The sequence below is a fragment of the Hibiscus syriacus genome, unplaced genomic scaffold, assembly GCF_006381635.1.
Source record: "Hibiscus syriacus cultivar Baekdansim isolate YM2019G1 unplaced genomic scaffold, ASM638163v2 tig00002655_pilon, whole genome shotgun sequence".
NCBI classification, from domain to species: Eukaryota; Viridiplantae; Streptophyta; class Magnoliopsida; order Malvales; family Malvaceae; genus Hibiscus; species Hibiscus syriacus.
Window position 1 is genome coordinate 173,146 of NW_024061938.1, and position 13,383 is coordinate 186,528.

At 33.0% G+C, this 13,383-nt stretch overlaps 4 protein-coding genes across 4 annotated transcripts; 2 read left to right on the forward strand and 2 right to left on the reverse strand.

The window, feature by feature from the left end:
- Nucleotides 1-672: 672 nt before the first annotated feature.
- LOC120148247 (norbelladine synthase-like) lies at nt 673-1,405 on the forward strand. Its single transcript, XM_039161418.1, has 2 exons — nt 673-983; nt 1,097-1,405. The coding sequence occupies exons 1-2, from the start codon at nt 728-730 to the stop codon at nt 1,384-1,386; spliced, it is 546 nt and encodes a 181-aa protein (XP_039017349.1). The 5' UTR covers nt 673-727; the 3' UTR covers nt 1,387-1,405.
- A 2,853-nt stretch (nt 1,406-4,258) lies between these two features.
- LOC120147847 (S-norcoclaurine synthase 2-like) lies at nt 4,259-4,985 on the forward strand. The gene is made up of 2 exons (XM_039161123.1): nt 4,259-4,610; nt 4,723-4,985. Exons 1-2 carry the CDS (start codon nt 4,586-4,588, stop codon nt 4,983-4,985), a joined length of 288 nt encoding a protein of 95 aa, XP_039017054.1. The 5' UTR covers nt 4,259-4,585.
- Nucleotides 4,986-5,245: 260 nt separating this feature from the next.
- Nucleotides 5,246-8,291, reverse strand: LOC120148219. The gene is made up of 4 exons (XM_039161391.1): nt 7,730-8,291; nt 6,862-7,347; nt 5,756-6,235; nt 5,246-5,610 (listed from the first exon to the last, which is right to left on the reverse strand). Exons 1-4 carry the CDS (start codon nt 8,240-8,242, stop codon nt 5,527-5,529), a joined length of 1,563 nt encoding a protein of 520 aa, XP_039017322.1. The 5' UTR covers nt 8,243-8,291; the 3' UTR covers nt 5,246-5,526.
- Nucleotides 8,292-9,472: 1,181 nt separating this feature from the next.
- LOC120148237 (stem-specific protein TSJT1-like) lies at nt 9,473-10,606 on the reverse strand. Its single transcript, XM_039161408.1, has 4 exons — nt 10,338-10,606; nt 10,026-10,266; nt 9,803-9,923; nt 9,473-9,726 (listed from the first exon to the last, which is right to left on the reverse strand). The coding sequence occupies exons 1-4, from the start codon at nt 10,547-10,549 to the stop codon at nt 9,536-9,538; spliced, it is 765 nt and encodes a 254-aa protein (XP_039017339.1). The 5' UTR covers nt 10,550-10,606; the 3' UTR covers nt 9,473-9,535.
- Nucleotides 10,607-13,383: the final 2,777 nt, after the last annotated feature.

Genomic DNA, 13,383 nt, shown 5'->3' on the forward strand with positions numbered 1-13,383 from the left:
AATTTTATGAGTTTTCAATATATACACTGGTTTGAGTTATACAATATGAGTTAAAAGTTTTAGGCAAAATGGTCACCTTTGCCCTTTAGTAGATCCAAATTATCATTTTTGCCCCTATCGTAATTTCGCATCAATTTAGTCTCGAAGTTGCTCAATTGCATCATTCTATACCTTTCTCTAACTTAAAACCTAAATCCTAAAACATAACCCATTACCTCTAAATTATAAACCCTAAACCTTAAACACTAACTTAGGGTTTAGTTAGGGGAGGGATATATAATGATGTAATTAAACAACTTTAGGACTAAATTGATGCGAAAATAAGATATAGATGAAAATGATAAATTAAATATATTACATCGTAAAGGCACCCTTGAGCGAAAGTTTTATATTTATTTTTGATTACTAAATTCTTATAAATTTATTTTTAGGGATACGTTATCATCTTATTTTCCGAATGTATATATATTAAGAATACATTAAATCTCATCCTTTAAATAATATTTCTATAACCTGTGTTTGTTTATTTCATATTTTTTAATGTTTTCATCAATCATCGATCCATTTTATTTTGTCTTTCTTCGCAACATCCAAAAGACTTTATTTAAAAGCATACAAATATTTAATCAATGGGTAAAAAAAGGCAGATTTCGAATCCCATAATCCCCTCATGAATCCCACAAAAGGAGGTTCCAACTGCACCCATTGAATATCATTCAACCCAGAAATGTTGAGGCAAGTTTCTTTCATTTTCTTGCTTATTATTTTCTGTTGTTATTCAGGAGTCGAGTCCAAATTAGGTTTGAAGCATGTTACCGATGAGGTTGAAGTGAACGTGGCTGCAAGTAGGGTTTGGAAGCTTTACAGGCACCTTGGGAATTCATTCCTTGCAGCTGAACGACTCAAAAATGTGATCCAAAGTGTTCAAGTTTCGAAAGGCGATGGCGGTGTTGGAACTATTCTCAAACTCACTTCTGTTCCAGGTAACTTCATAATTATAGACGTCTTGTCCAACTAGATCAACTTATAGTTAGATTCTTTTAAAACCCAGATTTTTTTTTGGTTGGATTCATTTGTGTTTTTGGAACTGAAACAGGGAATTCAAGCTATACTGAAAAGTTCATTGTGATTAATGATGAGAAGAGGGTGAAAGTGGCAAAGGGATTGGAAGGAGGGCGTTTGGCAATCGGTTGTTCGGTTCAAATTGTTCGGCTTGAAATTATTGAGAAAAGCAGTGGTTCATGCATTATTAGATCGGATATTGATTACGCTGTGAAGGAGGAGTTCGAAGGTGATGATCCAAAGCCTAATATCCAAGTCATAGCAGCAGCTGTACGAGTTGCTAAAAGATTTCTGGAGAATCCAGGAACTGCAATGTCAGCTTAATTTAACAGATTGATGGTGATGAGGGTTGGGATTTTCATGATGGCATGAGTTTTTGCCCCAACTGTTGTAGTCTTGTAGACTTCTATAAATTAAATGAAATAAGAATTTCACGAGGTTTTTTTTATATATATTTCTTTTTTATTAGGGTAAAATACATAAATGGTCCCGATTATAGGATATTACTTTATTAAATCTCTTGACTATTAAAAGTTACAAAATGATCCTTTAACCATAAAGTGTTGCTTTGTTGAATCAATCGACTATTGAAAGTTACAAAATGGTCAGCCATCCAACTATTCATTATGTTCCAAACACGTACTTTTCCATTAAAAGATTGACGGTATTCTTAGTTGAACGTAAATTTGTTTACTGTGATATGATAAAATCTGATCCTATAATCTCAAACGACTATCACATCTCAATTATCATGTTAACGTTAGGAAAAGGACGGGTTTGGAACATAATTAATAGTCTAGTGACCATTTTACAGCTTTTAATAGTCGAGAGACTTAACAAAGCAACATTCTATAGTCAAAGGACCATTTTATAATTTTTAATAGTCGAATTACTTAATAAAGCAGTACCCTATATACCATTTGTGTACTTTACATTTTTTACAAGATAATACATATTCTAAAGATTCTTAATCGTTTAATAATAAAAGCTCAACACCCTTGTAATCTTCAATGCCTGAATCTGAGACCTCTAAAGATAACAATCATCACTCTAACCACTTTAACCACTTAGGTAACTTATATAGTGATATATTCCACCCATCTCATTAAATTGTTTTATTCAAAATATTCTATTAAAAAGTAGATACATAACAATACTTATATTTTTTGTCCTTATATGTTCTATTCTTTTACACATATTAGAACAAATATATTAAATTTGTTAATCACTTTTTAGGGATAATTTTGACAATTCTCACATTTTATATGACATGACAAATGTGATCAAATTTATCTCTCAAAATTATATAATTGGTCAACATGGAACAAAAATAATACTCCATATGTCCCATTAAATGTGTCTCTTTCGATTTTTAAAATTGTCTCGTTCAAATTGTCTTATTAGAAAAATCGACAAACAATAACACTTATATTTTCTTTTTTACCTTTATATGTCCCACTCTTTTACATCTATAAAAACAAATATATCAAATTTATCAATAACTTTTCAAGGATAATTTTATCATTTTTCTTAATCAAATATTTCTCCTAGAATTATGTGCATAATCAGTAAAAGACACAAATTATGGGACGGAGAGAACATGACATACGGAGTATTAAATATTCTAATTTTAATTATTTATTCATATATAATTACGTTGTGTGTAATATTATCTTATAGTAGAAATTAAATAAATGTTAATTCCACAATTATTTGTTAACTTGTCATTGTCCATGGCATCATTAACATTTTTTAATCTTAAAATATATTACTATAATCCTAGATTTGCCGATGATGCACGAATCAAGTGACATTCATGGTAAAAAAAAATTGTTATTCCTTGAGGACCTGAGTTCGAGTACCATAGATGACATGGGTGTAAGCGTTTACAATCAAAAGATTGAGAGTTATCTTTGAATATATAATACCAAATTATCTATATTTGAGACAACATAATTAATGATATTAGGTACTGCTTTTTTTTTTAATATTAATACACTATACTTTAATTTTTCTTAGAAAAACATGCGAGGAATATTAAAAGAAAAGAAAGACGTGTAAGGATAATTATCAGTAGAAGAAAAGAAACCCGATGTACTCATATTAGGGTATCATGTTTACATTGAATAAAAATTTAATTTATAATATAAAGTAAAATGAATTTGAAAAATATACCTAACAAATATAAAAATATTACCAATGATTCAAATATACAAGGTTAGATTTGATAATTGTACTAAACATATAGTGATATAATACATTAATTTAATAATACAATACTTTTAAATATATAAAATTCATATACATATCGTTTAAACATATAACCATAATTTATAATTTTGATACACATATAACTTTTTCTTGAAATTGATATGCTTATTATTAATCATATATAGTACATATAATGTAAATTTCGTTATAGATTATGATATAATATTATAAATACAGTATACAAAAGATTATAATATATATAAGGTCGATTGCATGGTATAATTATAATATCAATAGCTTATTTATTACTATACATATATGTTACTCATAAAACATAAATCATTGTTAAATTTTATTTACAGCATATTATCTTATATAAAATATTGTTATATGATAGAATTCATAGATATTACTTTTGAAAATTAATTTGGAAAAGTGTTAAAAAATTATTTTTAAAAAATATAGTTTTAAATTTAACTATTTTGATTGTTGTTAAAAAACAATTTTAAAAAGATAAAATGTCTGTTTAAGATGTATTATATTGTAAATTAAAACTAAATAATTGAAGATAAAAATATAATTCTACTCAAAAGTGATTTTTCACAGCAAAATAAAAATTTGAGTTTTTGAGGTTATGTGGAAATCACTTCTCCAATCATGATTTTAAAGTGACCCTTTAAATCTTAATGAACTCCGAAAGAGAGATATTGTTGGGTGTAATAATTACACCTTATCTTAATGTGGGAAGAATGGTTCGTTAATTTAAGGTACAATTTTGAAAACAAATCAAAGTCGGTTTCTGAAACCCTATCCCTGTAGCAGCCGTTATTATTGGCCAAGATGTGTTCTACGTGAGACGTCACATTATGGGAATGCACGACTGTTATCGACTTCAATTTGCCAACCGAGCCATGCACATTTAATGCATTCAACTTGCCTCATCCTCCTCTCCATTTTCTATATAAACTCTCTCAAATTGCACCCATTGAATATCGTTCTACAGAGTTCAAAACTGATTAAAACCCAAGTTTCAAAAGGCTAGCAAAAGTAGATAAAAAAAAAGGAAAGAAACCCAGATTTTGCAGAGATGTTGAAGCAAGTTTCCTTCATTTTCTTTCTGCTTTTATCTTGTTATATGGGGGCTGAGTCCAAAGAGTTGAAGCATCTTACCAATGAGCTTCAGGTGAATGTGGCGGCAGATAGGGTATGGGAGCTTTATAGGCACCTTGGGATTTCAAGGCTTACTGCTTAAAACCTCCAAAATGTGATCCAAAATGTTCAAGTTTTGGAAGGTGATGGTGGTATTGGAACCATGCTCAAACTCACTTTTGTTCCAGGTGCTTGCATATTTCACAAATAGAAAGGCTTTAAACTTGAGGCATGATTAAACATTTGTTTCCTATATGTTCCAACTCTTTTAAACCCTATTTTTGTTATCAATTGAAACAGGGAATTCAAGCTATACTGAAAGATTCATTGTGATTAATGATGAAAAGAAGGTGGCAAAGGGATTGGAAGGAGGATGTTTAGCAATTGGTTGCTCGGTTCAAATTGTTCGATTTGATATCATTGAGAAAACAAATGGTTCATGCATTATCAGATCAGACATTGCTTATGCCGTGAAGAAAGAGTTTGAAGCTAATGATCCAAAGCCTAATAACCAACTCTTAGCAGCAGCTGCACAAATTGCTAAAAGAGTTCTTGAAAGTTGATCGATTCTAATGATTGTGAATTGTATGGTGTATGTTATGAAATGTATTTATAATTGAGCAAAAGTATAATGACTCCCAAAAGCACTCAAAATCCAGCTGAAACAGTAGGTATTCTTTCTATTTATTCCTTTGTTTTCGATTCAAGAACATAAAATCGTTGTCCTGAACCATACAAACTGACCATCCATCGAAAGTTAACCCGGGATGCAACATCAGATAACATCATTAAAGAGTTATATGGACAAATGATGATAGAAGTGTAATCCTCGAAAAACAAAATGATGAGATCAGTAAACGGTCAGGCTCTCAAGCAAACCAATCAGTTGAATCATTGAAATGCAATTACAATCCCTTCTATTATTGAAGTGAAGAAGGGCAATTTGATGAGCTCATGAAACTAAGATTTTCCATAAAAAGAAGCAGAATTGCCATGGTCTTGGGGGGGGGGGAAACTTAACTGCTTGAAGTGGCAGGCTTCCGTGTGGATACCGTGCCATATCATTGTGTCCAGATACCAACGTACCTCGAAGAATTCAACGTTCTACGATGGACGAGAGAAGGATATCCAATAGCCAGCCTTTGCATGGTCGCCAGTAAATTTCTTTAGTATGTAGCAGTAATTAAGCTGGCAAACATACCATGTCAAAACATGAACCACCAAAAACCAGAGTTAGCTAAATGAAATGTGTACAGTTTGGATTTAAGCCATTCATTTTCTTTCCATCCAATTCAATGTTGAAAGTTTTAAATAAAGGGAAAAGGGAATTAACCTCCATGCGAAATAGACTAGTAGGGATGACAATGCCGACTCCAGCTGAACTTCTGAATGACTCTACGAACTTCTGCATGGAGAAACTTCGGAATTCTTTATCCGTTAAGTTAGCAACATTTCCAGCAAATGCAAAGACGTGTGCATGGATTCCCCTTTCTCGGAGCCACCTAGATGGAAGATCAAAAGAAAAGTCTGCTAGAGCAGTGACGGTAAAGTTTCCTCCAGTAGCATTTTCAACGTTGATTTGTCCTGTAGGCTCATCTGGGCCAGATGCCCTTGTCTTAAATCCCCATAATGCTTTTGGCCCTCCTAAAGCACAAACCGGAGATAGATTGCCACCCAAGAAGAATTTTTCTGGTAGGGATGTAGTCCTGTTCAAGAATCCACTCCCCCATGGAAAAAGAAAACCACTAGAAATCCCAAGATTAAGTGCTGCACGATAAAATCCAAGAGGAATAGCAAAACGAAGATCGAACTCCTGATAGAAAATCAGGTGAATGGTACACGTAAATTGACAGCAAAAAGAAAGTACAATAGCAAGCAGCTACTTCATATAACAATTATGATCGGATGGAAAGATATAAAATAAATAGAAACCAAGTATGACCATAAAAGCAGTGGCAAATTCAAACAGCTATTTACATTCATACACAATATTAAGAATTTCAGATACTAGAACCCTGAAAGTGAAGCTAAGTCTGGATAGAAGCTTTTATGCAAGTAATCAAATGGAAAAGCCAATATTCCAAATAAAGACAAACAAAATTTGATTTCTATTATATCCTCATAAAAATAACCTAAACTTAGCACGTTAAAGAAGAAAATCCCCATGATACCTACACTTCTATCTGGCAGTCAAATTGCAGTATGATAGTTCACACCTCCACAAATAAGCTTTCGGCCAATGGTTACTGAACTAGGTTTCAAATTTAGTGTTCATGCGCATACATAAAAGAATATACATGACAATGATAAAAGATAATTTCTAACACTCTTTTGTCTACTGGTCATGAAAACATAGCACATCGAAGTCCAAACTGATAACAATATGACAAAATACATACAAGTAAACCTGCAATAAGAAGTCCATGCTTATTATCAAACCTGGCGAAGGAATCTTAAACTTTGACTATCAGGTGCAAGGCCACTGATATGAGTTTTAGCAACAAATGCAAATCCTTTAGTTGGCCTCACAGGAGAATTTCTCTTGTCAATTTTTAGTGTATACTTCAGAGATGAAAGATAATCATGCCCAAGCTGCATCCTTAAGGATGAGGATGACGTTTGAGATGGATCTGCTAAGTTGCGCCAAGCAAGCTGGTATTCCAAGTTCTGATACCTATTCGAATACAAGCCAAGAGAAAGTACGACGGATCGCTCTTTGTAAGAAGAAAAGGTCAGCAAATCTTGGGTCAACATGTATGCACGAACAGTCACAGGAGCTACCAATGTTCTCAATCTGGGCAAATATACACCAGCACTTATATCTGCCGCATGGTCCAAACCGTATGCAATTGAACCATCCCATAGATCCCCAAACCCTAACAAATTATTGTACTTGATTGATCCTTCCACCGAGGAAGATTTAGTCTACAAAAACATCATGCAATTATGACTCAACAAAACAGGAATACGGCAATATATAAATATTCACTAGCATATGTTTCCCATTTTCGCAACCTTGTACAAATGTAAACTAGATAATAATTCCCAAACTAGAATCTTAACCAGAGAACTAAATCAGAATTTCAGAATTAATCTCCTTAATACATCTCAACACAAACTCAGAAGACCTAAATTTGGCATTTGCATCCCATTTAAAGTGCAATGGCAAGAACTTTTTTGAGGAATTAAACAATTTTAATAAATGTATCCCTTTTGTATCTAATATAGATATAATTACCTTAATTTATTCACAATAATTCGATTACCAATAAAACAAAAGCCTTGAATTTTTGTAAAGAAAATATACCTCAGCTTTAGTATAAGCTCCAATCTCTCCCGATAGCCGATTCCTAGCTTCCTCGACCTCAACAATTACATTGGCGCTCCCGGGAATCTCCGGCGGGCCTGAATCGAGCGTTATCGTGACCGAATCGAAGAGACCGAGCGATTTCAGCCGCGAATTCACGGCGTTAGAAGCTCGCAACAGGTCCTGCATCGTGGTGGATTTCTTCAAAGCCTCCGATGCCTCGGCTCCGATTATGTAGCCTTTGGTATTCGTGTTCCCTTTGATGATCACATCGTGGACGTGGATCGGAACGGGGCCGTTTAACATGCGCCGGACCAGTGTGTCCATTTTCAGCTTCACCGAGCGTGGCGTGGTGGGTTCGAACAAGACGTCGTCGTTTTCTTCTTCTTCTTCTTCTTCATCATCATCTTCAAAGATGTCGTCTTCATCGGTATCGTCATCTCCACCGTTGGGATCAACGGCAATGTCGGGTCTCTGGGATTCTGAGTCGGGTTTCTGATCGGTTTCGGGCATTGGTAGAAATCACAATAGGAGAAGAGACAAAGCCAGAGTGATGAATTTGAGGCCTGAAATGGAGCATTACTGGCCCATTGGCAGTCACGCACTTTTTCTTTTACTTTTCGAAATGATTAAATTCATTAGTTTACTTATAAAATTTATATATTTTTTTATTTTTATCATATTAAAAATATTTTAAAAAAATAAATTTTAATCAGATCAATATTAATACAGAATTTAAAATTTGAATTGATGTTCAGCTCAGTTGGTAGAGCGCAAGGCTCTTAATCTTGTGGTCGTCGGATCGAGTCCCCACAGTGAACAATTCATAATTCTGACTGTCGGAGGTTTTCCACGGAAACTGCTCTCAACCTGACGTTGGGGTCAGCCTACTACCTTACCTCCCCTCACTTCATTATATATGGGAATAAGGTCAGTTAATTTACCGTAGAATTTAACCTTTCCCTTCACACGTGCATGGGAAATGTGCTACTCCATGGGCCTTTTATAACACTTATGTTTGTATGGGCAAAATCGGCCCAATATCATAAACGGGCTATTTAACCCAATATAACATCAGATATTTTATTCTGAAAACTACTACATTGACAATAATTTAAAATTCGTCACGTAAATATGATAAATTTTAATAAAATATTTTTTATTAAAGATGATAAGTCATTGATGTGACAAATTTTAATATATGTTTTAATAAAAATTTATATTTTTAAATTTTATCACTTCAATTTGATAAATTTAAATAAAAAATATTATTTAGATAAATTCATCATGTGTAAAAATTTATCCAGCATTGTAATATTTACATAAATTCTAAATTTAATTTTGAAGATAATTTAACAGAATAATTTTTTTTACTCGCTGTTTATTTGGGCTTCATTTTAGTTCAATGATAATGAGTTAAGTTGAATTATTTTTTTTAATTTTTAAAATTTAGCATTGGATTCGACTATAATTTTTTTCGAATTATAGGTAAAGCATCTGCAAATTGAAATGAAATTTTTCCCAAGAACTTCCATTATGAAATTTACCAAGTAAATCCCTTGCAAGTAATAGGGAGGCAAATGGCACAATTTACTAGAAAAGTAGAACAATAACCTTCAAATATTATATTATTTGGTAATTATTCACAATCCCAGAGAAACCAAACGAGAAAAACATAGAAAAAGGACCAAACCGAAAAGGGAAAGAAAATAAGAAAAAGAAAAGAAGCCCTAGTGTTGCTCAAAGCTTTGAAAGAACACCACATCCATGGCATGTCACCATTTTTATATGTAATTCTCCATATTATTAATGGGAACCCCAGTCAGTCCAATTAGTTTCACTCCCCACTCGTGGGATGCTGTTAACTCTGGAGTAAACATCAACCTTGAAATTGGAACCACAAATCACTCCTTCACTGTCTACTCTCGGCATTGCCCTGATCTTGTTCATCGGATGCTCGAAGCTCATCAGCCCCCCTTCGCTATGGAACATGAACCCTGAACGTCCCCCAAATCAATCATTTCCCAGATTCCCAACCACAAATCAATTACACTGAATACAGTTCTTGTTTACCTTTCGGGAATGGGGCAAAGGATTTGGCACACCCTTCTTTGATGACCTCCAAATCATCTGATATCACCACAGAGCCATCAGCTGAAATTCCCCAGTACAGCTTGACTCCACCATCTGAGCCCTGAAAATAAAAAATCAAAACTTGCTGTTTTTTAAGTATACCCTTTGGTTCAAATTTCCAAGATTTCAACTTGGGGTGACGGTGAGTTTTGATTTTAATTACCAGTGCGGCAAACACAGTTCCGGTCTTGCTGTCGTAGATGACAAAGGCAAAGCTTCCATCTAGATCCTTGACGACCTGATCAGCAGGGTAAGGACCCCTATCTCTTAAGGTCCTGTATGCTTCGATCACAAACATGGCCTCATTGCTCCCTTTCGAAAGCCCGTATTGTCTGTTCAACATGTTCAGGTTGTTCAAGCTCCCTAGGAAGAGGCAATACATGTCATCAAACCCACAGAACAGCCTGCAAAAAGGAAGAAGAAAAGTGTCGATCTTTCATAATCACCACCCAAAAAAACTAAACTTGTTGCCTACCTCTGATTGATAGAAGGCTGGCTTTCATGGCGGACGTAAGCCAAAACGGCAGCGTTGCCGAAGCTCATGGAGAAAGTGTTGTGAGGGTGATGAGAGAGGAAGTCATTCAGGGTTTCTTCAGGCTGTTTAGGCTTCTTCGGAGATTTGTGAGAAGCTGGACTGTTCAGCTCCTCCGGTGGATTAGCAAATGCCTTGTGGAAAATAGCCAACATTGTTCTTTCAAAGCAACACGCCAAGAATCAAATGACAAAACAAATAAAATGGAAATGGAAGTATAGATGGGTTTAATTTAATCACTATTTATATGATTCTTTCTTCACTTTGACGGGGATATTAAATTAAAGTGAAAAGGATAAGGGAACTCGGACCCCCAATGTGTTCTTATCTAAATCTTCTGAAATTTCTTTTGTTTTAGTTACCAGTATTTGTTCTCCTGGCATGACATTATCTTTTTGACTGAAAGTGGAAGCTGCTGGTTTCTTTTCTGGTTTGGCATCATTGAGGGGGTTCTTTGTCTTTTCATCTATTCATTATCTAATTTGATTAGCCATTAAACAGGATTGCGCTGTCTGAAATTATTGCAAACCTCCATTATTAGGCCTAAGGAGCTTTTCAAAGCACTAAAGTAGAGATTTTTTTTCAAAAAATATCTGTCTTTTCTTTTAAAAAATTATTACAAAATATTAGAAATTTGAACAAGTCGGGATGTGGTTTGGTATGGGAAGACTTGGTAAAAACAGGAAATGTCGGAATCAAATAGCATCAAGGAAAACAATGCAAATATTTTTTTTGAGTTAAACTACGTATTTAATATCTAAATAATTTATTTTAATATTTAAATTTTTATTTTTTTAAAAAAATTATAATTAATGTTTAGTTTTTATTTTATTTTAATACTTCGTCGTTAAAAACTTAACGTGTTTAGTTTAAATACTAAAATTTAAATGCTAAAGTGTTTAGTTTAAAAGTTAAAGTATTAAAATGAAACAAAAATTAAAGTTTTTAACAATAGAGTATAAAAATAAAAATAAAAATTAAATTTTAAGTATGATTTTAAAAATTTAAATATTAAAATATATCAAAATTAATAATTTAAATACTAAATACATAATTTACTCAATATTTTTCATTCAGGTCCTTATATTGTTTAACTATTCAATATAAAAATTGATAATTTAATTATAAAAAACTATTTAAAAATATTAAATTGTATTGTTAAGAAGTCTAAAATGTCACAAATGAAGTGATGATTTTTGCTTTATTGTTGTTATTATTGGAAGTGACCTCCCCTATATGACACTGGTTTTAAAAGCTAACCATGGGCAATTTGGAAGTACTAGGAATTGAACTAACAGCTTGACTAGGGAGTTGAAATGACACCATTGGCTTAATCTTTTCTTGTCCATATTTGCTGTCTCTCATGCCAATGAACAGTTTATCTTTAGTCCCAATTGGATTGGGTTCTAATGATTTATGACATGTTCAAGTGGTCCAATCTAGAAACATGTTCAAGTGGTCCAATCTAGAAACATGTTCAAGTAAATAAATAATTATAAAAAATAAATTGTTTACAGAAAAAATTATTTAGCAAATTTATCTATATTTTAAAAAATTCATAACGGAGATTTTCTACGTAAGTTGTTCTCAACCTGGCGTTGGGACAGCCTGCTACCCTACCTCTTCCTTACCCCATTATATATGGGAATAGGGTCAGCTAATTTTTTTTTCTTAATCTTTCGATACTAAATGCTCACACCCTTAGCATTTATGATACTCAAACATAAATCATTAAAGAATAACAACAATTTTTTTACTATAATCTTGAAGTATATGTGGGTAACTCTTAGATATATTTGTTGTACATTTCTCATGGATTCCTTTTGGGTTATAATGTTGCAATTAAAAGTGTGGGAATGAGGTGCAATTTGGTTTTTTTTCCCAATACCCAAGAGGGTTAATTAATTAAGGCATTAGGTCAATCTAATTTTTAATTTGAGAAATATAATAAATGTTATAGTAGATATCGAAATCGTCACTTCGAGGTGACAAGTTACATATGATATTATTTGTAAATGATCCATGAGTAGTGGATTTTATGTGGACTATTATTTTATTGTCATTAATACGACTCATCACCTCGAGGTGTCGAATTTATTAATTTTTTTTAAATTACACAATAAAATTATACTATTTAAATTAAAAAAGGTGGCGAGATCCTTCAAATTAAAAAAATAGCTGTTGGTCAATGGGAAACAGTCACTTTGGTCTACGAGTTCGGCCAGATAAAATTTAAAAAATTAAAATTAAAATTAAAATAAATTTATTTATATTTTAAAAAATACAAAGTAAATAAATAATTACAAAAAATAAATTGTTTACAGAAAAAATTACTTAGAAAATTTATTTATATTTTATAAGTTCTTGAAGATGCCGAGGAGTTGTCGAATGATAATGGCGCGGGAATCGTCGTGTACACCAAGGTCGTAGACCTTGATCGTCATCGTCGTGCCGAGGAGGTGTACTTAACACATTCTGAGATCCATCTTCGAAATACGGTGATGTACTTATGGTAATTGGCATCATCATTGTTGTAACTGATTCGATTTGTCTGCTACTTTGGTGACCATATAAGAAATGATCTCACTCACTCGCAACTGCATATTCTGTCGAAAATACTTGAGTGTATTGCGGTGTATTCCATGAACCTCTAACCCAATCCGGTTGAGTCTCGGTTGAAGTATGGTATGGAGGATAGAAACCGAAAATATCCTGAGATGCATAATAGTACTCTTCAACTGTAGATGCTGAAGCGGAAGAAGACGACGATGTTTTTTTCTTGGACTTGGACATGGCGTATGTGGCTTGATAATGTTCTCATTCTCCCCTCTCTTGCGGTGTCGTTAGATATGATTTTTCATTTGTTTCATAATTTCAGAGATAGAGAGAATAGTTGAAATTTAAGTATAACGGTATAATATCGTAACGCGGGGACCAATAGTTTACGTTGATTCAATAGGTCGATGTCGTGTCATGAGATATGATTTTG